The sequence below is a fragment of the Macaca mulatta genome, chromosome 18 (assembly GCF_049350105.2).
Source record: "Macaca mulatta isolate MMU2019108-1 chromosome 18, T2T-MMU8v2.0, whole genome shotgun sequence".
Classification (NCBI taxonomy): domain Eukaryota; kingdom Metazoa; phylum Chordata; class Mammalia; order Primates; family Cercopithecidae; genus Macaca; species Macaca mulatta.
Window position 1 is genome coordinate 23,277,805 of NC_133423.1, and position 27,709 is coordinate 23,305,513.

A 27,709-nucleotide genomic window follows, 5' to 3' on the forward strand; every position below is an offset into this window, starting at 1 on the left:
ATGACTTTTTAAAAATTTAGCTCCATTTAATAAAAAATAATTTTAAAATAGTATAAACCATGAAAGTATATGTACTGCCAGGAAAGTATACATATAACCAGGAAAGCATAAGCATAACCAATGAAATTGTAAGTACTGCCAGGAAAGCTTGTGCTTGCTACTGAAAAGCTAAGGCCAGAGGTAAAGACTATGGATTTGGGGAGTAAATATTCTTTGAAGGCGGAAGAGAATGGCCTGAGGTGCTGAGGACCGGGAGTGCTAGGAACTCTGCCTCTGTGACTATAGGGCTCTTTAGAACTGTGCCACCGTACAGCATCATGCAATAGAATCTAAGTTATTCTTTGTAATGAATGCCAACAATATTTTAAAATAATAATAATACCATTAAAAAGTGAGCAAAGGACATGAATAGACATTTTTCAAAAGGAAACATACAAATCACCAAGAAGTATATGAAAAATTAATGGTTAATGTTTATTGAGTACTTATTGTAGGCTATGCACTGAGTTGAGCATTTTGCATGCATCATCTCACTTAAAATCATGTATGTCCCAGCCTGGCCAACACGGTGAAACCCTGTCTCTACTAAAAATACAAAAATTAGCCAGGCGTGGTGGTACACACCTGTAATCCCAGCTACTCAGGAGGCTGAGGCAGGAGAATTGCTTGAACCTGGGAGGCAGAGGTTGCAGTGAGCCAAGATTGCACCACTGCACTCTAGCCTGGGCGACAGAGCAATACTCTGTCTCAAAAGATAATAATAATAAAATAATGTATGTCAATTGTTGAGATTTTGGAAAATGAACAAGTGTGTGTGTGAATAACTGGGTGTATGCTATACATATGGCTTAATAACTTACCTATTAAGGTCATTAATGCAATGTCATCAAATACTCTTCTGATCATCTAAATTGTTGCACATTATCCTAGAATATCAGATGCCACAATTTATTTATATAGTCGACAATTGTAACCCAGCTTGCTTTTGGCTTTTACTGTTTTACATAATACTTGGCAAAAATCCTCATATAAATATTTGAAAATTTCGTAAGTGTGCATTTGTGAATGTAAAAATTATTTTAGAGGTCTAAGATTTGGTGCAAAACGTGCAATCAGCTACATAGTTCTACTTGAGGCAATTTTCGTTCAAAATATATCATAAACCATAATACAAAAATAGAGCGTAGACCTCTCCTTGTGAAGCAGTTGTTTTTGCCTTTTTTTTTTTTTTTTTTTTGAGATGGAGTCCTGCTCTGTTGCCCAGGCTGGAGTGCAGTGGTGCTAGCTCGGCTCACTGCAAGCTCCGCCTCCCGGATTCACGCCATTCTCCTGCCTCAGCCTCCCGAGCAGCTGGGACTACAGGCGACCGCTGCCACACCCGGCTAATTTTTTGTATTTTTCATAGATATGGGGTTTCACTGTGTTAGCCAGGATGGTCTCGATCTCCTGACCTACCCACCTCGGCCTCCCAAAGTGCTGGGATTACAGGCGTGAGCCACAGTGCGTGGCTGCCTTAAATTTTTAATAATTATTGTGCAAGTTATTTAGCATTCCAGTGTTTTGATTTTTCTCCTCTGCTGGGTAGGAATAACAATAAAACTGTTATTCACCATGGTGGTGTGGGAAGTTTCAATGAGCCCATGTCTATAAAGTGCTTAGTACAAGGCTTGGCATGCAGTTAACACAAAATAAATGTGAGCTGCTGTCATTAACAATACTGACTACACGGCACCGTGATGCTTATGTAAATGTCAGGCTGTGTGTCTGTAACCTGAGGTATTTGTGTAAATATTTTCCTAAAATAAATATAACTAAGGTTGTTCTTCGCACTTGTTTGGAGTCATCTTATGCAGTAGATGCTCAAGCACAAATTGCAGATACAGAGTGGGCAGCGGTAGTTGGGAAGATAGAAAAGCTAGGGAGTGTTCCTGGGAAGTCAGTAAACTTGGAAGATCTAAGGTTATATTAAAAATGTTGTGTCAGAACAAAGGCTCGGAATGTTAGTGTTAGCAGAAACCAGATATCTTAGAGCAGTGGTTTGTCAACTTTGCCAGCAATCCACAGGAAGAAATTCAACTCCATTAACACCCACAATGCAAATAAACGTGTGAATGTGTACAACTGTGTTATCAAGCAGTACTTATTCTTATTATATGTGCTATAATCAGATATTTTATAGTCTGTTTCATTTTAGTTTAATGTTGATTGTTACCCACTAAATTTATTTCATTGGGTAGAGACCCCCTAATTTTAAATATTGCCTTAAAAAAAAAATATATATATATATATATATATACCCTTGTTTAAAAATAAAAGGTTTGCAGTTACATATTTTTTAAAAATCTTACCCAAGCATTTAATCAGTACTGAATGGTTTTGTTCTTATTTGCATGTTAAGTTGAATTTGGGGGTACTATTCCAGAATATTTACATGTGAGTAAGACAATGTTCTGTAAAAGGGGCATTGTAACGCGATACAGGCAGGATTCAACCAAAAACTGGGCAAGAGTCATAATCCACTCTGATTTCTCTTTCCTTTTAAGCAGGTAGTTCCAATTTGCCGGCAGAATGAGTACAGAAAGAGACTCAGAAACGACATTTGATGAGGATTCTCAGCCTAATGACGAAGTGGTTCCCTATAGTGATGATGAAACAGAAGATGAACTTGATGACCAGGGGTCTACTGTTGAACCAGAACAAAACCGAGTCAACAGGGAAGCGGAGGAGAACCAGGAGCCATTCAGAAAAGGTAACCAAATGAAGTCCCGGTGACTAGGTTGCTTATAAATCCTCATGTGGGTCGTGGCCACACGTGCCAAAGATGATCGGTCCATTTTGTGTGGTCTAGGAGGGAATCTTCTCTGATGTCTTCTTAGGATGCGACTGACAGAATGGTGGATGGGCTTGGACAAGTACCCATTGTGCTTAATATGAAGGGCTGGGAGAGCATATCTGACAAGTTCTGCAGAGAAAATACATTAAGGTCTTTGTTAGTGTGTATATTTGTTTGTTTGTTTGTTTGTTTGTTTTGTGTGTGTGTGTTTGTTTTTTGAGACAGGGTCTCACTGTGTCTCCCCAGCTGGAGTCCAGTGGTATGAACTTGGCTCACTGCAGCCTCGACCTCCTGGACTCAAGCGATCCTCCTACCTCAGCCTCCTGAGTAGCTGGACTACAGGCATGCACCACTATGTCCAGCTAATTTTTGTATTTGTGCGTGTGTTTGTGTGTGTAGATGGTATTTCACTATGTTGCCCAGGCTGGTCTCAAACTCCTGAGCTCAAGGGATCCGCCCACCTCAATCTCTCAAACTCCTGGAATTACAGGCATGAGAGCTAGGATGCCTAGCCAGTGTATATATTCTTAAAACGGAGTTATGTGTACGAGAATCTGCATGTTACTGCACCCAGAAATTTTTAAAGGATACATATCAATCAATCTTTAGATGTTTACTATTGGTATTGTTAAACTGGCGGTATGAGTTATATAAATAACCACCCTTGTGTGTGTGTGTGTGTATGTATGTATGGTCTGCCCCGGGTCAGGTCAGCATCAGAGGCAGGGTCTAGACCAAGGCCAGCAAACTTTTTCTGTAAAGGGCCAGCAAGTAAACATTTTAGGCTTTGTGGACCACGTGGTCTCTGCCAATGTTGTGCGTAAGTAGCCATAGACAGTACATCACTGAGGGCAGTAGAACTTGGCTTGCTTTTACCATAACACCTTTTCGTTTGTGGCTTTTCTATTTCATCTGCTACTGGTTCTCCCACCCTGGCAAACAGATGTGTGCTTCTCTTGTAGCTCTTCTCCATGAGCAAGCTGAGACTTTTCTCTCTGGACCCCAGGTTTGATATCAGGCTGAAAATATTTCTTCCACGGTGTTCCCTAAAATTCTAACTGAACAACCTTAGGATCACATTCACAGAAATCATTATCATACTGTTCCGGTTTCAGCCCTCCAGACACGCCTCCCTGCAGCCTTAGTCAGAGAAGCCTCAGATTTTAGCTGGTTTTCCCGAGGTCTCTGTTCCTGCCATTCTGCCCTTGCACGTTTTCTAGAAGCCTGTTTTTCCCCCATGCCAGCCCCCACCCCAGTTTCTCTTTCTTGAGTTCTGCTACCTGGATGAGCTATTTTTTTCTAATAATTTTCACCTGTAGAAAATGTGACATGCCATGAAATCCCATTTCTGCAATGATTCTTCCTGTTTCTGTTCTCCCTGTGGGGAGATTCTCAGTGTGGGGAGTGCATGTACCCTTGGGAGCCCCATCTCACCTAAATTTGGGGAGGCCATTGACTCCTGTATGTCGTTTGTCCCCTACCTCTCCATAGTAAACATTTAGATGCATTACCTCTTACAGTGGGTTTCTGGATTTAATTTCAAGCTGTTGAGGATTGAGCTTAAGTGCCTTCTGCCCTGAAGCAGAAGGTACTAAAATCATGATATTTGACCAGAATTAAAATGGAATTCCCGCCGGGCACAGTGGCTCACGCCTGCCATCCCAGCACTTTGGTAGGCTAAGGTGGGTGGATCACCTGAGATTAGGAGTTCGAGACCAGCCAGACCAACATGGGGAAACCCCATCTCTACTAAAAATACAAAAATTAGCCAGGTGTGGTGGCATGTACCTGTAGTCCCAGCTACTTGGGACTACAGGAGAATCACTAGAACCCAGGAGGCGGAGGTTGCAGTGAGCCGAGATGGCACCATTGCACTCCAGCCTGGGCAACAAGAGTGAAACTCCGTCTCAAAAAAGAAAAAAAGAAAGAAAGAAAGAAAGAAAATGGAATTCCCACCCACCTGAACAGGAAGGTGGCCTCTGTCATAACAGGTCCAGACTGGATATTGGTGAACTAGCTAAAGCTGAAGCAGCCGGACAAGTTACAAGGAAGTTCTAGTTGATTGCCCAAACAGTGAATAAAATATGCTTCTTCCTCATTCCTTTCCCCCACAACTGCACTGCTTAGTCTCCTATCACAATTTTGGTATCTCTACCAAATGTAGATATCTGATGGGGTGGCAGGAGAATTGGCTCCATGGGGTCAAGGGTCAACTTCGCTCTTGGTGCTTGGTGGCACGCCATCAGACGTGTAGTCTGGGACACAGCAAAGGGACCGGGATTGGGTGCCTGCAGAAATGTCAGAGAAGCATGTAGTGGGTGGAAACTCTCATCCCCTGTTTTTTACCAACTCTGCCTGCCCATTCTGGTGGTTAGGGTCCTTTCCTGATGGTTCAGTTTGCAGGTCATATGTTTTGTAGATTTCTACTCTCAGCATATGGGCATTAAAAGAGCTCAGTCTTGGCCGGGCACAGTGACTCATGCCTGTAATCCCAGCACTTTGGGAGGCCGAGGCAGTTGGGTCACTTGAGGTCAGGAGTTCGAGACTAGCCTGGCCAACATAGTGAAACCCCATCTCTACTAAAAATACAAAAATTAGCCCAGCATGGTGGCGCACACCTATAATCCCAGCTACTCAGGAGGCTGAGGCAGGAGAATCGCTTGAACCTGGAAAGTGGAGGTTGCAGTGAACTGAGATCTCACCACTGCACTCTATCCTGGGTGACAAAGCGAGACTCCATCTCAAAAAAAAAAAAAAAAAAAAATCTCAGTTTTGAATCTTAGTCGTGTTTTCCAAGGATGGTTTATATTCCTAGGGGATGTGGGTGGTTCTCACTTCTCAAAACCCATATCAAATGACTTTGCCTGTGACTTTTTACAAAAATTCTTATTCTAGTACCTCTCTGTGCCCTTCCCAAGCACACAGATGATGTTCAGTAAATGCCAGACCTCTTTCCTCCCATTTCCCGTCTGCCCTGCCTCCCTCACAGCCAGTCTGCTCTCCCTCTTTCCTCCCTTCCTCTCTTTGCCCTCTTCATCCCTCTTTCCTCCTCTTTCCTTTCCTGCCATATTCTCATTTCGACAATTTCCCAATTAAGTTCAGTGTAACCCTGACTTCTCTTTCTTTTTTTAATCATCATCTGTCTTTCTTGACATTTCACATCCTGAATAATTTCCTGCAGAGGATCAGTTCTTTAAGACATCAGAATATGAGTCACCCGGCGAGGTACCACCAGGCTGAGTATCACCAGGGACCAGCACCCGTTCCAGCAAAGCACTGCCTAAGCGGCCTGAACCGCGCTCGTTTCTTTAATGAGGATTGTAGAAGTTGCTTTCTTTTTTCTTAAAGAAAGGAAATCCCCTAGCCCAACTAAGCTTTCCTGTTAAACAAGTGTTTTGAGAGACCCATTCGGAGTACTTTTCAGTAAAAGGACCTTTATTGTGTTTTGTGAGAAAGAAGGACAGGCACAAACATGCTGTTAGAATGTGCCATGGAGAAAGATAAGCCCACAGGTTTGAGTGGAGTAACTTTACCCTTTGTCTAAAGATGGAGCAAAGATTCTCAGAAATGAGCAGCAATGTTTTCAGTGCTATGGGATGAGCTCCTTCGTTTCCTGATGAACACACTTCTCAGCATGTGTTCTAGGAAACACTAGTTTTTGTATTTTTGGAGTTTTGTTGTTTGTTTGTTTTTGTTTTTGTTTTGAGACGGAGTCTCTCTCTGTCACCCAGACTGGAGTGCAGTGGCGCTATCTCGGCTCACTGCAACCTCTCCCTCCCGGGTTTAAACGATTCTCCTGCCTCAGCCTCTAGGGTAGCTGGGATTACAGGCGTGTGCCACCATGCCTGGCTAATTTTTTGTATTTTTGGTAGAGACAGGGTTTCACCATTTTGGCCAGGATGGTCTCGATCTCCTGACCTTGTGATCCGCCAGCCTCAGCCTCCCAAAGTGCTGGGATTACAGGCGTGAGTCACCGCACCCAGCCTTAAAGTGATATCTTCATAAAATAATCTGAAATTAAGAATGTGGGGTCTTTAGAGCATCTATGAATTAATATTTAGTTGGAACCAACACACAGATAAAGACGGCTCATTGAAACATATCAATCATAGGATATCCTAGGGAATCTGTGAAAAGTGCTGAGGGAGCTGTTCCACTTAATAAGATGCATTTTCCATTTTTGGCACATACCACATTTGGTAGTCTACTCTGGCTACTTAATTTCCTTCTTTCTCTGATTGGTTGTAAATTGCCATCCACCTCCATAGCCTAAGGACACGAGTAATTGAAGCTTGTAAAGCCGCGGGGTGAGGGGTGTTCCTGCACTGAGTGATTACTGATGGGGAAGGGTGGTGATACTGTGCCATCTCATTTTATTCTATTTATTCATTTATTTATTTATTTATTTATTTATTTATTTATTTATATGATAGAGTCTCGCTCTTGTTGCCCAGGCTGGAGTGAAGTGGTGCGATCTCAGCTCACTGCAAACTCCGTCTCCCGGGTTCAAGCGATTCTCCTGCCTCAGCCTCCCAAGTAGCTGGGATTACCAGCGCCCACCATCATGCCCAGCTAATTTTTGTATTTTTAGTAGGGATGGAGTTTTGCCATGTTGGCCAGGCTGGTCTTGAACTCCTGACCTAAGGTGATCCGCCCACCTTGGCCTCCCAAAGTGCTGGGATTACAGGCGTGAACCACTGTGCCCAGTCTATTCTATTTATTTTTAAGATCTTGGGCAACATGCTCATTTTAGAGAATTTGCTTTCGAGTCATGTAATTTATGATTGAACCTTGGGTACGAATCTCTTGCTCATGGAAACCTAACTCAGCTGTTGGTTTTCTTCCTGCTACTTTGCAGCCCAAGTTCAGAAGTAGATTTTTAATGACAGAAGTCACCATAGGAAGACACTCTCCCTTGCACTAACTGGAGGTTCTCAGTCCTGCCTGTACATCAGAACCTCTTGTGGAATTTTTACAAACTCTCTAGGTGCCTGGACCCAGTCCCTGCAGATATAGAGTGGTTCTGGGATGAGACAAGGGGAAGAATCTATCATTGAAAATGAATTCAGTGGCCTGAATATTTTCTCCCTTTCTGTTGTCTCTTTACTTTGTTGATTGTTTCCTTTGCTTTACAGAAGGTTTTTAACTTGTGATCTCATTAGTCCGTTTTTGCCTTTGTTGCCTTGCTTGTGAAGTATTACTCAACAAATCTTTGCCCTGTTTAGTGTCCTGGAGAGCTTCCCCAGTGTGTGTGTGTGTTTTTTGTTTTTTGGGGTTTTTTTTGAGACCAAGTCTTGCTCGGTCACCAGGCTGGAGTGCAGTGGCACGATCTTGGCTCACTGCAACCTCTAATTCCTGGGTTCCAGCGATTCCCTTGCCTCAGCCTCCCAAGTAGCTGGGACTACAGGCATGCGCCACCATGCCCGGCTAACTTTTTGTATTTAGTAGGGACAGGGCTTTACCATGTTGGCCAGGATGGTCTTAATCTCTTGACCTCGTGATCCACCCACCCTGGCTTCCCAAAGTGCTGGAATTACAGGCATGAGCCACCACGCCTGGCCTTCCCCAGGGTTTTCTTGTAGTCGTTTCATAGTTTGGTCTTAGATTTAATTCTTTAATCCATCCATTTTGATTCAATTTTTGCATATGGCAAGATATGGGGTCTACTTTCATTCATCTACATATAAATATGCAGTTTTTCCCTGCATCTTTTACTGAAGAGACTGCCTTTCCCCAGTGTATGTTCTTGGCACCTTTGCTGAAAATAAGTTCACTGAGGATGATGAATTTATCTCTGAGTTCTCTATTCTGTTCCATTGATCTATGTGTCTGTTTTTATGCCAATACCATGTTGTTTTGGTTATTATAGCTCTGTTGTATAATTTGAAGTCAGGTAATGTGATTCCTCCAGTTCTGTTCTTTTGGCTTAGATTAGCTGTGGCTATTCTGGGTCTTTTGTGGTTCCCATACAAATTTTAGGATTGTTTTTTCTATTTCTGTGAAGACTGCCATGGGTATTTTCATAAAGATTGCATTGAATCTGTAGATTGCTTTGGGTAGTATGAACATTTTAACAATATTCCAATCCATGAGCATGGACTATCACTCCATTTTTCTGGTGTCCTCTTTAGTTTCTAGCATCATTGCAATCAATTTATAGTTTTCATTGCAGAGATCTTTTACTTCTTTGGTAAACTTAATTCTTAGGTATTTTATTCATAGCTATTGTAAATTGGATTAATTTCTTGATTTCTTTTTCAGATTGTTTTTCATTGGCAAATAGAAAGGCTACTGATTTCTGTATGTTGATTTTGTATTTTGCAACATTACAGAATTTGTTTATCAGTTCTAATAGTTTTTTGGTGGAGTCTTTAGGCTTTTCCAAATATGAGCTCATATCACCTACAAACAAGGATAATTTGACTTATTCCTTTCCAATTTGGATGCCCTTTATTTCTTTCTCTTGTCTGATGACTCTAGCTAGCACTTCTGTTGAAAGTGGGCATCCTTCACATGTTCCAGATCTAGGAGGAAAGGCCTTTAGTTTTTCCCCATTCAGTTTGATACTTGCTATGGGTCTGTCATATATGGCTTTTATTATATTGAGGTATGTTCCTTCTATACCCAGTTTTTTGAGGATGTTTATCATGAAGGGATGTTGAATTGTATCAATTATTTTTCAGCATCTATTGAAATGATCATATGGTTTTTGCCCTTCATTCTGTTGACATGACATACCACATTAATTCATTTGTGTATGTTGAACCATCTTTGCATTTCTGGGATAAATCCCACTTGGTCATGATGAATGATCTTTTTAATGTGTTGTTGAATTTGATTTTCTAGTATTTTGTTGAGGATTTTTGCATCAATATTCATCAATGATATTGGCCTGTAGGTTTTTTTGGTTTTGTTTGTTTGTTTGTTTTTGTTTTTTGATGTGTCTTTGTCTGGTTTTGGCATCAGGGTAATACTGGCCTTGTAGAATGAGTTTGGAAGTATTTCCTCCTCCTGTATATTTTAGAATAGATCGAGTGGGATTGGTATTAGTTCTTCTTTAAATGATTGGTAGTATTCAGTAGTGAAGCCATTGGGTCCTGGGCTTTTCTTTGCTGAGAGACTTTTTATTACAGCTTTGATCTTGTTACTTGTTATTTGTCTGTTTGGGTTTTGGATTTCTTCATGATTCAATCTTGGTAGGTTTTATCTATCTAGGAATTAATCCCTTTTGTTCTACATTTTCCAATTTATTGGCAAATAGTTGCTCATAGTAGCCACTATTGATCTTTGAATTTCCGTGGTAACAGTTGTAATGTGTCCTTTTTCAGCTCTGATTTCATTTATTTGGGTCTCTCTTTTTTTGCTTTTTTTTTTTTTTATTTTTTATTTTTTGGTAGTCCAGCTAAAGGTTTGTCAATTTTGCTTATCTTTTCAAGAAACTAACTTCTTGATCAGGCACAGTGGCTCACACCTGTAATCCCAGCACTTTGGGAGGCTGAGGTAGGTGGATCACTTGAGGGCAGGAGTTTGAGACCAGCCTGGCCAACAGGGTGGAACCCTGACTCTACTAAAACTACAAAAATTAGCCAGGCGTGGTAGCACTTGCCTATAGTCCTGGCTGCTCCTAGCTACTCAGGAAGCTGAGGCACAAGAATCGCTTGAACCTGGGAGGCGGATGTTGCAGTGAGCCGAGATCACACCACTGCACTCCAACCTGGGCAACAGTGAGACTCTGTCTCCAAAAAAAAAAAAAACAAACCAAAACAAACAAAACAATTTTTGTTTCATTGATCTTTTGTATTGTTTTCTTTGCTTCAATGTCATTTGTCTCTGCTTTGATTTTTATTGTTTCTTTTCTTCTAGTAACTTTGGGTTTGGTTTGCTCTTGCTTTTCTAGTTCTTTTTTTTTTTTTTTTTTTGAGACAGAGTCTCGCTCTGTTGCCCAGGTTGGAGTGCAGTGGTGCGATCTCGGCTCACTGCAAGCTCTGCCTCCTGGGTCACACCATTCTCCTGCCTCAGCCTCCCAAGTAGCTGGGACTACAGGTGCCTGCCACCATGCCCAGCTAATTTTTTTTTATTTTTTAGTTGAGACGGTGTTTCACTGTGTTAGCCAGGATGGTCTCAATCTCCTGACCTCGTGATCTGCCCACCTTGGCCTCCCAAAGTGCTGGGATTACAGGCATGAGCCACTGCACCCAGCTCTAGTTCTTTCAGATGCATCATTAGGTTGTTTGAAGTTTTTTTTATTTTTTGATGTAGGCACTTATAGCTATAAACTTCCCTCATAGTTCTGCTTTCATTGTGTCCCACAGGTTTTGGTGTATCATGTTTCCATTATCATTTGTTTGAAGAAATTTTTCAGTTTCCTGTTTAATTTCTTCATTGACCCCACTGGTCATTTAGGAACATGTTTAATTTCCATGTTTTTGTATAGTTTCCAAAATTCCTCTTATTATTGATTTCCAGTTTTATTCCATTGTGGTCAGTCAGAGATGTTTGATATTATTTCAATTTATTTGAATGTTTTAAGACTTGTTAAGTCATATATGTGACTTTATATATGTTCTGTCTTTGAGAATGATCCATGTGCTGAGGAAAAGAATGTGTATTCTACAGCTGTTGTATGAAATATTTTATAAATATCTATTTGGTCTATAGTGCAGATTAAGTCTGATGTTTCTTTGTTGATTTTCTGTCTGGAAGATCTGTCCAATGCTGAAAGTGTAGTGTTGATGTCTCTGGCTGTTATTTTACTGGGGTCTAAAACTCTCTTTAGCTCTAGTAATATTTGCTTTACATATCTGGGTGCTCCAGTGTAAGGTGGATAAATATTTACAATTATTATATCCTCTTGCTGAATTGACCTCTCTATCAATATATAGTGACTTTCTTTGACTCTTCTTACAGTTTTGTCTATATATTTTGTCTGATGTAAATATAGGTATCCTGTTCTTTTTTGCTTTCCATTGGCATGGAATATCTTCTTCCATCCCTTCATTTTCAGTCTAGGTGGAGTATCTGTTGTAGGCAACAGATAATTGGGTCTTTAAAAAAAAAAAAAAAATTCTATTCAGCCACTCTATGTCTTTTGATTGAGAGTTTAGTCCATTTACATTCAATGTTATATTGATAAGTAAGGACTTACTCTTGCCATTTTGCTATGTTTTCTGGTGGCTTTGTGGTCTTCTCTTCCTTCTTTCCTCCCTTCCTTTCTGCCTTTTAGTGAAGGTGGTTTTCTCTTGTGGTATGCTTTAATTTCCTGCTTTTTATTTTGTATGTATCCATTGTATGTTTTTTGAGTTGAGGTTACCATGAGGTTTGTAAAAACTGTCTAATAACTCATTATTTTAAGCTAAAAGAAAACTAATAAAAACTCTACACTTTAACTTCCTCCCTCTGCTTTTTAACTTTTTATTATTTCTATTTATATCTTATTGTGCTATGTCTTGAAAAGTTGTTCTAGTTACTATTTTTTATCAGTTCATCTTTTGGTCTTTCTACTGAAGAGTATTTTACATATCACAGTCACAGTGTTACACTATTCTGGGTTTTTCTGTATACTTAACTGTTACCAGTGAGTTTTGTGCCTTCAGGTGATTTCTTATTGCTCACTAACATCCTTTTTCTTTCTGATTAATGTACTCTCTTTAGCATTTCTTGTAGGACAGATCTAGTGTTGATGAAATCCCTCAGCTTTTATTTGTCTGGAAAGGTCTTCATTTCTCCTTTATGCTTGAAATATATTTTCTAGGGTAAGAGTTTTTTCCTTCAGCACTTTAAATATGTCATGCCACTGTCTCCTGGCCTATAAAGTTTCCACTGAAAAGTCTGCTGCCAGACGTATTGGAGTGCCAGTGTATTTTATTTGTTTCTTTTCTTTTGCTGCTTTTAGGATCCTTCCTTTTATCCTTGACTTTTAGGAATTTGATTACTAAATGCCTGAGGTAGTCTTCTTTGGGTTAATCTGCTTGGTGTTCTACAACCTTCTAGTTCTTGGATATTGATATCTTCCTCTAGGTTTGGGAAGTTTTCTGTTATTACCCCCTTGAATAAACTTTCTACCCCTTTCTCTTTCTCCACCTCCACTTTAAGGCCAATAACTCTTAGATTTGCTTTTTAAAGTCTATTTTCTAGATCTTGTAGGTGTACTTCATTCTTTTTTTCTTTTGTCTCCTCTGACCATATTTTCCAATAGCTTGTCTTCCATCTCACTAACTCTTTGTTCCACTTAATCAATCCTGCTATTAAAAGACTCTGATGCATTCTTCAGTATGTCAGTTGCATTTTTCAGCTCCAGAATTTCAGCTTGACTCTTTTTAATTATTTCAATCTCTGTTACATTTATCTGATAGAATTCTAATTTTTTTGGTGTTGTCTTGAATATCTTTGAGTTTCCTCTTTGTTGAGTTTATCTGATAGAATTCTGAATGTCTTCTCTGTACTATCTTGAATTTCTTTGAGTTTCCTCAAAATGGCAATTTTGAATTTTCTGTCTGAAAGGTCATGAAGTTTTGTTTCTGCAGGCTTGACCCCTAGTGCCTTATTTAGTTTGTTTGGTAAAGTCATGTTTTCGATGCTTGTGGATGTTCATCAGTCTGGGCATTGAAGAGTTAGATATTTACTGTAGCCTTCACAGTCTGGGTTTGTTTATACACATTCTTCTTGGGAAAGATTTCCGGGTATTCAAAAGAACTTGGATATTATGATCAAACCCATATCTGCCTTAGGGGGCATCTCAAGCTCAGTAACACTGCATTTCTTGCAGACTATCTGGAAGAATTATCTGGATCATCAAGCCCAGACTCTTGTTCTTGTTGTTTACTTTCTCCCAAACAGAATCAATCTCAATCTCTCTCTCTCTTTTTCACTATCTCTCTCTCCCCCTTCCCCCTCTCTCCCCTCTTCCCTCTCCCCCTCTCCCTCTCTCTGTCCCTCTGTGCTGGGCCACCCAGAGCTAGGGGTGTGGTGATACAAGCACCACTGTGGCCATCACCACTGAAAATGTACTGAGTCAGACCTCAAGCCGGCACCGCATTGGGTCTCACCATGGCCCACTCTAACCGTGATCTGGCTACTGCCTATGTTCACTCAATGCCCTGGGGCTCTGCAATAAGCAGGTCTTGAAACCAGTCAGGCTAGCTTTAAGCCAGTGTGTTCCCCCAGGCTGTAGCCAGATCCAGAGATGCCATCTGGGAGCCATGGATTGGAGTCCAAAATCTTAGAAATCTACCTGGTGTCCTATCTATTCTACTGTGGCTGAGCTGGCCTCAAACCATTAGCCAGTCCTTCCCACTCTTCCTTCTCCTTTCCATAGGCTCAGGGGCCTCTCCCCATTTCACCACCAACACAGGCCCATGAGGAGGGCTGCCAGGTTACTGCTGATGTTCAATAAAGGCCTACAGCCTCTTCAGTCAGCTTGTGGTAAATGCTTTCAGTCACCCTTCAGGGCAGTGAGCTCCCTTCTGGCAAAAAGCAAGTCCAGAGGTGTCATCCAAGAACCTAAGGCCTAGACTCAGGGACCCCAAGAGCCTGTTTGTTGCTTTACCTCACTGTGACCAAGGTGGTACCTAAAGTGCAACACAGGCTGGGCGCAGTGACTCATGCCTGTAATCCCAGCATTTGGGGAGGCCGAGGCAGGCAGACCACTTGAGGCCAGGAGCTCAAGACCAGCCTGGCCGATATGGTGAAACCCTGTCTGTACTAAAAATAAAAAAATTTAAAAAAAAATAGGCTGGGTGTGGTGGCTCACACCTGTAATCCCAACACTTTGGGAGGCCAAGGTGGTTGGATCACGAGGTCAGGAGTTTGAGACTAGCCTGATCAACATGGTGAAACGCCATCTCTACAAAAAATACAAAAACTAGCCGGACACAGCTGGGCACGGTGGTGCATGTAATCCCGGGACTTTGGGAGGCCGAGATGGGTGGATCACTTGAGGTCAGGAGTTTGAGACCGGCCTAACCAACATGGTGAAACCCTGTCTCTACTAAAAATACAAAATTAGCCAAGCATGGTAGCGCATGCCTGTAATCCCAGCTACTCGGGAGGCTGAGGCAGGAGAATCACTTGAACCCGGGAGGCAGAGGTTGCAGTAAGCCAAGATCGCACCACTGTACTCCAGCCTAGGCAACAAGAGTGTAACTCCGTCTCAAAAAAAACCAAAAATTAGCCAGGGATGGTGGCATGCACCTGTAATCCCAGCTACTCAGGAGGCTGAGGCAGGAGAATTGCTTGAACCTGGGAGGCAGAGGTTGCAGTGAGCTGAGATTGCACCACTGCACTCCAGCCTGGGTAAAAGAGCAAGATTCTGTCTCAAAAATTAAACTAAATTAAATTAAATTTTTTAAAAATTAGCTGGGCATGGTAGTGCACACCTGTAATCCCAGCTACTCAGGAGGCTGAGGCATGAGAATTGTTTGAGCCCAGGAGGTAGAGGTTGCAGTGAGCTGAGATCACACCATTGCACTCCAGCCTGGGCAACATAGCGGGACTCCATCTCTGAAAATAAATAAATAAATAAAGTAAGTGCAAGACAAAGTACCCTTTACTTTTCCCTCTGCTTTTCTCGAGCAGAAGGAATCTCTCACCATGGCCACCACAGCTGGGAATGTACTGGGTCACACCTAAAGCCAGGACGTCTCAGCCTCAATTAAGGCCCGCAGCCTCGGATATTAACTGGGTATTGCTACTGATTATTCGGGGCTCAGAGGCTCTTTCATCAGCAGGTGATGGACTGCCAGAGCCGGGTCCTTGCCCTGCAAGGCAGCAGGCTCCCTTCTGACCCAGGATGTGTCTAGAAATGTTGTCTGGGAGCTAGGGCCTGAAATAGCCTCATGACTCTGCCTGGTGCCCTATCCTACTGTGACTGAGCTGGTATCCAAGATGTAAGACAAGGTTCTCTTTACTCTTCCCTCTCATCAACTCAAGCGGAAGGAAGGGGTCTCTTTTGGAGCAGTGAGGTTGGCAGGGAGCGGCCGCCTAAGCGTTCCGCCGGCTGCTCTGGCTGGTGTCTCAGTAGGTCATGTGCCTGCTAAGTCAACTGCTCCAAGTCCAGCTCAGCGCTAGGACTTGCCTAAGAGTTGTCGTTCATGTTGGCCTACACTGCCTTTCGAGTTTATTTAGAGCCCCAGAGAACTTTGGCCCTCGGTGACGAGGCTTGCGAGAATTCAAGTTCTGACCAAGGTACGGGAGATTTCCCTCTGGCTAGGGCTGGTCTAAATGCTCCCTCTATGGTCTGGCAACAGCTGAGTTCAGCCTGGTTTTGCTTTCTACTGTCTGTAATAGGGCAGCACGGAGTTTAATGCAAAGCCTGGTGCTGGGGTTGGGGGAGGGGTGGCCTTGGCAATTCAAGACTATCTTTCCTACCCTCTTCAGTCCTTTTTCAACAATATAAAGTTAAAACCAGGTGCTGTGAGTGCCTGATGTTTTGGTTCTTTTAAAGGTGCTTTTTTATTTGTAGAGAGTTGTTAAATTTGAACTTCCTATGGGAGTTACAATTAGCGCAAGCTTCTATTTGGCCATCTTGCTCCTCTCCATATTCGCTATATATATAAGCCAATAGAGGGAAGGAGTGGAATCACAAACATTGCTTTAAAACAGTAATACATGTAAATGAATCCAATTAGAAAAGGGCCCAGAATGGGCCGGGCACGGTGGCTCAAGCCTGTAATCCCAGCACTTTGGGAGGCCGAGACGGGCGGATCACGAGGTCAGGAGATCGAGACCATCCTGGCTAATACAGTGAAACCCCGTCTCTACTAAAAAATACAAAAAAACTAGCCGGGCGAGGTGGCGGGCGCCTGTAGTCCCAGCTACTCGGGAGGCTGAGGCAGGAGAATGGCGTGAACCCGGGAGGCGGAGCTTGCAGTGAGCTGAGATCCAGCCACTGCACTCCAGCCTGGGTGACAAAGCGAGACTCCATCTCAAAAAAAAAAAAAGAAAAGGGTCCAGAATGAAAATGAAGTTTTCCTTCCTGCCTCTTCTGTCCTTCAGTCATGCAGTTTCCTTTCCAAAAAAATACTGCTGGACTGGGCACGGTGGCTCACACCTGTAATCCCAGCACTCTGGGAGGACAAGTCAGGAGGATAGCTTGAGGGCAGCAGTTCAAGTTCAGCCTGGTCTACAAAGCAAGACCTCATATTTACAAAAATTTTTAAAAATTAGGTGCACTTTTGTCTCAGCTACTCCAGAAGTTGAGGTGGGAGGATCGCTTGAGCCCAGGAGTTCAGAGGCTGCAGTGAGCTGTGAGCATGCCACTTGCCACTGCACTCCAGCCCAGGTGCCACAATGAGACTTTGTCTTTTAAAAAAATAACAAAAAGAAACTACGGCTACCAGTTTCTCAAAATATATCCTTCCAGAGAGATACACATGCTTGCATGCACAAAGAATGCTTACAAACTTGTTTCCTTATGTGCCCATACACATATGCAGAAACATACTTGTGCGTATGTGTGTACACATATGCATTCATATTGTGTATGAATTCTGTGCATCACATAGCTGAAAGCACAAGATGGCAGATACCCTTATGCTTTTGCCTCTTAACAGTGTAATTTGGAGGTCATTCCTATCATATTTATGGGGTCACCTCATCGTTTTTTTGCGCACCGCATAGGCTTTTATTGTAATCGTGTTTAACTGGCTACTCCTAGTAGGCATTTGTGTTGTTTCTAGTCTTTCTGATAAATAGGGCTGCATTGAAAAGCCCTGCAGTAGGTACGTGGGGGATATTTCCTAGAAATGCGATTGTTCGCTCAGTGCATATGTGCGTGTTAAATTTTCAGATCTGGCCAAATTGCTCTCCATAAAGGTTACCTCGGAGCATCTGTGTCTCTGCTCTCTTTTCAACCTAGAATGTCATCCCAATCATTACCATGTGCCAATATTTTGCTATTACAGGGTAAAAACTACTGTCTCTGTGAAGAATTGCATTTCTCTTTTAGGAACTTGAATATCTTCTCACAGGTTTAAGAGTCATTTGAGGCCAGGTGCAGTGGCTCATGTCCTTTATCCCAGCACTTTGGGAGGCCGAGGTGGGCAGATCACCTGAGGTTAGGAGTTCAAGAGCAGTCTGGCCAACATGATGAAACCCGGTCGCTACTAAAAATGCAGAAATTAGCCAGGCGTGATGGCGGGCACCTGTAATCCCAGCTACTCGGGAGACTGAGGCAGGAGAATCTCTTCAACCCGGGAGTCAGAGGTTGCAGTGAGCTGAGGTTGCATCATTGCACTCCAGCCTCAGCGAGAGCAGCATTTGAATTTCCCTTTGTATGAACTGTCTTTTCATGTCCTTTACCCATTCTCTCTTCAATTATTTCTATTGTTTTTTTTCTTCTTCTTTTGATGTTAGACTTTTTATCTTCTTGTTTTCCTTGTTTGCTGCAGTGTGTACCAACCGGCGCAGCTTCTTGGTTGTTGGTAGGTCTGTAAGCAAGCATTTGGTGCCAGCACAGAGAGGATGAGGGGAGGGCTGCACTCATCTGCTCTTCCAGATGGAAGTGATCAAAGGACGTGGTGATCATGGGAACACTGTGGAGAGCACGTAGCCACATTTAAATATATTGACAACACATCCATTTAGTAGACTCGGGCTGACTTTGAGCCACATGTCACGTGGCAGCTGTTAAAATCATCTCTACATGTACATGGATGGTTTTGATGACACACCCTTGTTAGCTTTGTAGCTTTTAGGTAAAGGGCCATATGGTGAAGGTGCATTTTTTGCTGGTACATTTCTTATTTCTTCTCTTTTCTTTGTCAATATATCCATTCTAGAAAATGAGATGAGCCAGGCACAGTGTGGTGCATGCCTGTAATCCCAGCTGCTCTGAAGGCTGAGGCAGGAGGATCACTTGAGCCCAGGAATTTGAGACCAGCATAGGCACTGGGCAACATAGTGAGACTCCATCTCTTAAAAAAAAAAAAAAAAGGAGAAGAAGAAAAGAACAGAAAAAGAAAAAGTGGCCAGGCATGGTGGCTCAAGCCTGTAATCTCAGCACTTTGGAAGGCCGAGGCAGGTGGACCACCTGAGGTCAGGAGTTTGAGACCAGCCTGATCAATATGGTGAAACCCCAGCTCTACTAAAAATACAAAAATTAGCCGGGCATGGTGGTGTGCGCCTGTCGTCCCAGCTACTGGGAAGGCTGAGATAGGAGAATTGCTTGAACCTGGGAGACAGAGGCTACAGTGAGCTGAGATCGCGCCACTACACTCCACCCTGGACGACAGAGCAAGACTCCGTCTCAAAAAAAAAAAAGAAAAGAACAAAGAAAAAGAAAGGACAAAAAAGAAAATGGGGCAAGATGCCTACTTTTTCTGTAAATTATCTTTGTAGTCCAAGTGTTCAGTAAAGTTCTCTGTTCCAAGCAGACACTTAAAATAAATGTTTGCTCAAAAAGGTCAATTCCTCTGCGTGCTGTTTTGTTGCCCTTCCAAAAGGCATGTGCGTCAGTGCAGCACTTCTTGACTCATGTTAACAGGTGTTCTGTGATTTTTTTAAAAGTGCCTGGGATTATATTAATTTTAGAAAAGCTATTTTAAATATTAAAGCATTTTGAAACATTTAACTTATAAAATACAATCAGTTTATTTGCTACAGGGCTTTCTCACAGCCTTTAATGTACCAGCAAATCCATTGAACTTCCAAGAGAGGGTTGCAACGTGCTGTCTTCTGCAAGTGTGTTTGTCCACAGAACTCTGTTTTCATACTTTCATGGTATCTCATCGAAATACAGCTCAAGCAATTAGCCTAAACTCATAGATGAACCGAGTAGACATCAATTTCTTTGTCCCCTGATTTGTCTGAATTAGGCCAAACAAGGATCTTTAACTGGGAATAGGGTTATTGATTGCTTGACTGCAGTCAGATTTCTAAAATTGAGTAAAAGCGTGTTTGTGGTTCAATTGCAGACGAAGACATACTGGTTACTTTCTCCAGGCTCCCCACAGTATTGGCAGAAGCGTAAAATTAAGAGATCAAGGTCATTTCTGGTAACCCCTCACTGCTCCTACTCGAAGTCAGATGCCAGCCTCTCTGTCTGAATCATCCAAACCAAAATTGGCCAGGGATGAGGGTATAGTGCTGGGACCAGTCAGAGCCACCACCAGCTGATGGCTTAATTATGAAGCCAATTTACAGAGCCACAAGGGGTATGGACCAGAGGCAGGGTGGGAAAGCTATTTATGTCCAGCTCCTTAACAGGGCAGTTTCTTCTTTCTGCTTGAGTATTTCTAAAATTGACTTTAAAAAAATCCCTTATTGGCCTTTTCTGTCTTCTTGAAGAATCTTGTCTGTTGTTCTTCTCAGCCTTCCTGAAATTTGGAACAGTGGTTCTGAACAGTGTTCTAGAACACTGGTGGCTGGGATGTGTCACAAGTCATCTGTGAGCTAAAGTAAACCGTGAAAAGTGCATGCATTTGCAAATTACCACCAAATAGAATGGATTCAAGAGTACCTTATATAAGATCTTGTCTACCTACTTTGAGATCTCCTTTTTGAGTGGAAGGCGCTGTTCTGATTGCATACATGATTACAGTGCTTATGAGTGGCTTTATATTTCCATTTTTATTTTCGCTTTTGATAAGATTGCACTTGAGCTACAAAGATACCAGGAACATTTTCATTTGTAATAACACAACTGTTATGATTACCCGATGAAAGGCAGCCAAAATGATGCGAGAAAAATGTTCAATAGTGATATTGTGGCTTTAAAAAAGCAATCAGGTTAACTATTTGCATTCCTCAATAGTCTACACTTGTTACTTTCTTTTTTTTTTTTTTTTTTTTTTTTTGAGACAGAGTCTCGCTCTGTCACCCAGGCTGGAGTGCAGCGGCACTATCTCGGCTCACTGCAACCTCTGCCTCCCAGGTTCAAGAGATTCTCCTGCCTCAGCCTTCCAAGTAGCTGGGATTATAGGCATACACCACCACACCCCACTAATTTTTTGTGTTTTTAGTAGAGGTGGGGTTTCACTGTGTTGGCCAGGCTGGTTTTGAATGCCTGACCCCAAGTGATCCACCCTCCTTGGCCTCCCAAAGTGCTAGGATTACAGGCGTGAGCCACCATGCTTGGCCTACACTTGTTACTCTTGCCATATAGTCTGTATTTCCTTTGGAGTAGGAGTCTAGAAAATACATCATTTTGCTGGGCACAGTGGCTCACGCCTGTAATCCCTGGCTCATGCCTGTAATCCCAGCACTTTGGGAGGCCAAGGCGGGCGGATCACCAGGTTAGAAGTTCGAGACCAGACTGGCCAATATGGTGAAACCCCGTCTCCACTAAAAATACAAAAATTAGCCAGGTGTGGTGGCAGGCACCTGTAATCCCAGCTACTCAGGAGGCTGAGGCAGAAGAATCGCTTGAACCCGGGAGGCAGAGGTTGCGGTGAGCCGAGATCACATACTGCACTCCAGTCTGGGTGACAGAGTGAGACTGTCTCAAAGGAAAAAAAAAAAAAAAGGATAATACATTATTTTAAAAGTGAAATATAATATTTTCAAACGTATATATTTTTATTATTATAGTTGTTAAGACTGATATTTTTGTAATTTTTTACTTTCAAGTGTCTTTGAATATATTCCTATCTCCACAAATAGTTGTGCCACATCCATCATTCATTTCTCCTCTCTGCCAATTTGGTGGGGATTCGTCAAAACCTAGTTCACTCCATTATGTGCGTCACTCAAGGGAGCTTCATCCAGCATGCATGTTCATGGAGAACTTGATGCCAAAGAGGTGCTTCCTCGTTTTCTTTCTTTTCTTTTTTTTTTTGAAATGGAGTCTTGCTCTGTTGCCCAGGCTAGAGTGCAGTGGTGCAATCTGAGCTCACTGCAACCTCCACCTCTCGGGTTCAAACAATTCTCCTGTCTCAGCCTCCTGAGGAGATGGGATTACAGGTGCCCACCACTGCACCCGGCTAATTTTTGTATTTTTAGTAGAGACAGGGTTTCATCATCTTGGCCAGGCTGGTCTTGAACTCCTGACCTCGTGATCCACCCGCCTTGGCCTCCCAAAGTGCTGGGATTACAGGCGTGAGCCACTGTGCCCGGCCTGCTTCCTCATTTTCTTCCTGATTTATAGTATGCTTGCCTCCGCTTTCATAGCAGCGGCATGCTTATTCCTTCCTCTAGGCATCAAGGTATCAGCAGGATCAATTTCTTCTGAGAGCTACAAGGGAGAGGTCTGTTCTAGCCCTCTCTCCTTGGCTTGCAGATGGCCATTTTCTCCCTGTGACTTCACATTGTCTTCCGTCTATCTCTGTGTCCAAATTTCCCTTTTTGTAAAGGTATCAGTCATGTTGAATTAGGGTCCTCTCTAATGACTTCACTTTCATTTGATTACATCTGCAGTGAGCAGTTTCCTCAAATAAGGTCACATTCTGAGGGGTGGAGATTTAGGACTTCAACATTTGAATCTGGGGAAGACACAATTCAACTCATAACAACATGTTAATTTGGTACTTATGAACTTCTCTCCCTTTTTTATAAAGAATGTACATGGCAAGTCAAAGCAAATGATCGCAAGTACCATGGACAACCTCACTTTATGAACACAAAGTTCTTTTGTATTAAGAAGAGTAAATATGCGGTGAGTTGTTAACTTTCTGAATTGTTTTTATTAAAATGCAGTTTCTTCCAGTAGCTGGCATGCTTACTACCTTCTTGCTATACCTGCCTTCTATGTAACCACCTGCCTGGGGCTATTGATAATCATTATTATTTCTATAGAATGTCATTTTTATTGATGTTTATCTTTGGGGTGCGTAGAGGGTGACTTGAAACAAAACAGAATTATGTAGATTGAAATTGTCTCTCTTTTTTAAATTTTAAGCTCTCTAAAAATGTTTTATGAAAGAATATACAATGACGGCACAGAAGCCTCCTGTTCAAAAGTAATGGGTTTCAAAGGAATCTCTTAAGAACTTATCTTCCCCTTCTCTGCCTGGAATGGATTTAGAGATTTTAAACATATTTTCGACTCAGAAATACTTATTACCTTTGGAATGTGATAAAGAATGCTTAAAGATTAAACGTGAATTGCAAAAATTAGCCTGGCGCGGTGGCATGTGCCCATGGTCTCAGCTACTCGGGAGGCTGAGGCAGGAGAATCGCTTGAGCCCAGGAGGCAGAGATTTCAGTGAACTGAGATTGTGCCATTGCATTCCTGCCTAGGTGACAGGAGTGAGACCCTGTCTCAATAATAATAATAATAAATATTAACTGTGGGCTTAAATGTTGTAAGATGTGTGTTTTAGTTCCAAGGGCTTCCATAACAGAGTACCACAACTGGATGGCTTAAAACAACAGAAGTTCACTCTCTCCCGATGCAGGGATCAGAAGTCTGAAATCTCGGTGTTGGTAGGGTTGGCTCCTTCTGGAGCCTCTGCAGGAGAATCTGTTCCCTGCCTCTCCCCTGGCTTCTGGTGGCCACTGGCAATCCTTGGAGTTCCTTGGCTTTCAGATGAAGTCAATGCAATCTCTGCTTCCATCTTCAAGGGGCACTCTTCCTGTGTGTGTCTGTGTGGCAGCTTTCCTCTTATGGGGACCCCAGTCCGAATAAGCACCTCATTAAATTAGAGCCTGTCCTAATCACGTCTGACTTCATCTTGATTGTCTCTGCGAAGATCTTATTTCCAAATAAGATCCCACTCGTAGGTATTAGCGTTAAGACCTGAATATACCTTTTGCAGGACACAATGCAACCCACTACAGTGCCTTTTGCTCTTTCTTACGTAGTAGGTCTTCTGTCTCCTCACTTAAATAAAAGCGTCACTTTTCCTGGCTTTTGCCATGTTGTTGTCTACCTTTACCCTGTTTTCTAACAGTCTCCAATGGGTCAAGGAATCTGATAGCGTGATTTATTTGGACACAGTCTGATGTATGTTTCTTCTTACTGCCTCTGTCATAAGACTCCAAGTAGTCATTTTGAGGCTTGGCTGCTTGGCTAGAATTAAAAGCTTAAACGAAATCTCAGCATCTTTCTTTTCTTTTCTTTTCTTTTTTTCTTTTCTTTTTTTATAAGGCAGAGTTTCACTCTGTCGCACAGGCTGGAGTGCAGTGGGACGATCTGCAACCTCTGCCTCCCGGGTTCAAGTGATTCTCCTGCCTCAGCCTCCCAAGTATCTGGGACTACAGGTGTGCACCACCACGCCTGGCTAATTTTTGTATTTTTAGTACAGATGGGGTTTCACCATGTTGGCCAGGCTGGTATCAAACTGCTAGGCTCAAGTGATCCACCCACCTCGGTCTCCCAAAGTGCTGGGATTATAGGCATGAGCCACCGCACTCAGCCAAAATCCTCAATATCTTTCTGATAGATTATGTTCCTTTGTCACTGTAAGCTGTGGGACTTAGTGATTTTTGCAGATGTGTATACATTGTGATAAATACAGCATCATTTAGAATGACTCTTATTTTTTCCAACAGAATAATGCAATTAAAACATACAAGTACAACGCACTTACCTTTATACCAATGAATCTGTTTGAGCAATTTAAGAGAGCAGCCAATATATATTTCCTGGTTCTTCTTATCTTACAGGTAATGCCTTTTGCTATCTTAAATCTGTTTGAATTATAGTGACTCAATAACATTTAAGCTGTAGACACATATAATGCGAATAATCTTGAAAGTGTTTTATATTAGCATCAGGGTTCTGTATATAAAGGAACAGTGCCTCATACACAGAACCAGCTCAATCAGTGCCACATGAACAGGGAAAGGGAGCAAATGGAAATATTATTCTAATTCTGTATTATTAAAAATTTCATGTTATACTGATATTGGTGTTAAAACTGCTATCCCTGAAGTGAATAAAACTAAAATCCAGCCAGGCGCAGTGGCCTACGCCTGTAATCCCCGCACTTTGGGAGGCCGAGGCGAGTGGATCACCTCAGGTGAGGAGTTTGAGGCCAGCCTGGCCAACATGGTGAAACCCCATGTCTACAAAAATACAAAAATTAGCAGGGCATGATGGCGGATGCCTGTAATCCCAGCTACTTGGAAGGCTGAGGTGGGAGAATCACTTGAAGCTGGGAGGCGGTGGTTGCAGTGAGCCGAGATCATGCCATTGCATTCCAGCCTGGGCCACAGAGCGAGACTCTGTCTCAAAAAAAAAAAGAAAAAAAAAAAAGGCTGGGCGCGGTGGCTCACCCCTGCAATCTCAACACTTTGGGAGGCTGAAGAAGGTGGATCACCTGAAGTCAGTAGCTCGAGACCAGCCTGGCTAACATGGTGAAACCCCGTTTCTACTAAAAATACAAAAAATTAGCCAGGCATGATGGTGCGTGCCTGTAATCCCAGCTACTCAGGAGGCTGAGGCAAGAGAAGCGCTTGAACCCAGGAGGCAGAGGTTGCAGTGAGCTGAGATCCCACCATCGCACTCCAGCTTGGACAGCAAGAGCTAAACTCCATCTCAAAAAAAAAAAATAAAATAAAATCCTTACTTTGTAAAATTATTTGCACCTTAACGTTAAACCTATTTTTGTGCTTGTCTTTTATTATTGTATTTACATGCTGAATTTCCCCAAAAAAAGATCGTTGATTTTTTATTAAAATTTTGGTCATAAATTTCAGTAAGTTATTTTTGTGAACTGTTTTTACATTTTAAAAGGCCTACTTAAATTTTTTTTTTTTCCTAATTGTGGCAAAGGATCCAGTTATCCGGAGAGCATGAGTTTAACTGTAATCGAGGGAACTCCACACACACTAGTTAGCGCCAGAATCAACCTTTAGTGTCTGCTGTGCAGATTACAAAGCTCAAGCCCAGAATATACACCTGGTTTCACCAGATTCTCTTTTTTTTTTTTTTTCGCTCTTGTTGCCCAGGCTGGAGTGCGGTGGCGCCACCTTGGCTCACTGCCACCTCCTCCTCCTTCTCCTGGGTTCAAGCGATTCTCCTGCCTCAGCCCCCCCCCGAGTAGCTGGGATCACAGTTGCCCGCTGCCACGTCCAGCTAATTTTTGTATTTTTAGTAGAGACAGGGTTTCACTATGTTGACCAGGCTAGTCTCAGACTCCTGACTTCAGTTAATCCACCCGCCTCAGCCTCCCCAAGTGCTGGGATTACAGGCATGAGCCACTGTGCCTGGTACTTTATCAGATTCTTTACAGCAAGCGTTGGATTTGGAAAACTTACACCTGCTGGGATTCACCCTCTAAGGTTTTATGAAAATGGGGTAGAATGTGTGTCTAGGTGGGGATGGAGGATGCGTGGAGAGGAGGGAAAAAGAAGAGGCGATGCTAAGGAGAAATGAATACGCAATGATTTAGGAAACTGAAAGACCTGCAAGTCAGATAGTAAAGGATGGCCCTGTTATCAAAGGAGATGCTTAGACAGCTGTGTGTAGAGGTTAGCACTGCAAACTCTAAGGTGCAGCTCTATAGGAAGTAGGCCATTTTTCCTTACTTCCTTCTAGCAGGGGATAGGAGTTTCACATATTCACCATGATATGGGAAGAAGGATCTTTCTGTCTTCCAACTGTACCCCAGTTATCTTCTCTTTTTTTTTGAAATGGACTTTCGCTTTTGTTGTCAAGCCTGGAGTGCAATGGTGTGATCTCAGCTCACCACAACCACTGCCTCCCAGGTTCAAGCCATTCTTCTGTCTCAGCTTCCTGAGTAGCTGGGATTACCGGCATGTGCCACCACACCTGGCTAATTTTGTATTTTTAGTAGAGATGGGGTTTCTCTATGTTGGTCAGGCTGGTCTCAAACTTCCAACCTCAGGTGATCTGCCTACCTCGGCATCCCAAAATGTTGGAATTACAGGCGTGAACCACCACATCTGGCCCAGTTATCTTCTCTTAAGGTCAGCAATCCAAATTAGGGTAACAGTAATAGCCGTAGGTAGCTTCTTAACTTGTGTTGTCACTACACTTAATTCTTCTAGTCTAGAAGGTCAGGCCTGGTGTGACCTCCATTTTGCAGAGAAGAGCTGAGGCCTAGTAAGCTAAAGTAACTTGCTCAAAGTCCCATAAGCCATAAATGGTAGAGCTGACTAAGCCTTGGATCTAGGAGTTGACTTCAAAGCCTGTCATTTTAACCACTACCTTATATAGCCCACTGATCAGGAGGACGGTTAGGAAATAACTTTATTAAACTTGTGTCCCAATCTTTATCCAAACTTAGAGGCTATCTTGATGGAGGTAGGGCTTCTTGCAAGGCCATCTCACTTTCTCGGATAGGCCAATAGTGATGATCATGAAGGAAGCACTTTCTTCTAATGCCCTCAGAGATACTCTCCCTAATCCCTCACTTTCAGAGGCAGCTAGTACCTCCTGCCATCTTTGCCTCTAACATGGGATCCTCAGAAACCACTGGCTGAGAAACCTGCAGTGGAGAACCTACTATGCATGCATTCCTTACAAGTTAAGATGGCTTTGGCCAGGCACGGTGGCTCACACCTGTAATGCCAGCACTTTGGGAGACTGAGGCAGGAAGATTGCCTGAGGTCAGGAGTTCGAGACCAACCTGGCCAACATGGTGAAAACCCATCTCTACTAAAAATACAAAAAAATTAGCCAGGTGTGGTGGCACACACCTGTAATCCCAGCTGCTCAGGAGGCTGAGGCAGGAGAATCACTTGAACCTGGGAGGTGGAGGTTGCAGTGAGCCAAAATTGTGCCACTACACTCCAGCCTGGGTGACAGAGGGAGACTCCATCTCAAAAAAAAAAGTTAAGACGAGACTTTTCCTTTGCCATTCCTACCCCCTCACCCCCAGTTAAATATAATTTTCACAAAAAATTTAGAGCAACTCTCTTTTAGGTATCATGATACAAAACTTCCTTGGTGTCCAGTTAAGGTCGCAATGAGATGATTTCAGGAGCCACTGCCCTCTAGGCTCTGTTCCAGGTGTCCAGAAGCTAGAGAGAACC

The 27,709-nt window shown here is 42.6% G+C and overlaps 2 protein-coding genes across 7 annotated transcripts in view; both read left to right on the forward strand.

Moving 5' to 3' along the window:
- Positions 1-27,709, forward strand: part of ATP8B1 (ATPase phospholipid transporting 8B1) — a 160,898-nt gene that overhangs the window by 74,681 nt on the left and 58,508 nt on the right. For 2 of the 6 annotated variants that reach the window (XM_028838127.2, XM_077974749.1), the window contains exons 2-4: positions 2,547-2,749; positions 22,324-22,421; positions 24,260-24,373. In XM_028838127.2, coding sequence (XP_028693960.2) covers positions 2,569-2,749; positions 22,324-22,421; positions 24,260-24,373 — 393 coding nt within the window. In that variant the 5' untranslated portion in view covers positions 2,547-2,568. Of the gene's footprint in view, positions 1-2,543; positions 2,750-22,323; positions 22,422-24,259; positions 24,374-27,709 lie in introns of all 6 variants that reach the window. The other 4 variants (XM_028838128.2, XM_077974751.1, XM_077974750.1 and 1 more) reach the window with 4 other exon arrangements.
- Positions 1-27,709, forward strand: part of NARS1 (asparaginyl-tRNA synthetase 1) — a 191,611-nt gene that overhangs the window by 64,489 nt on the left and 99,413 nt on the right. The gene's annotated exons all lie outside the window — the stretch shown is intronic.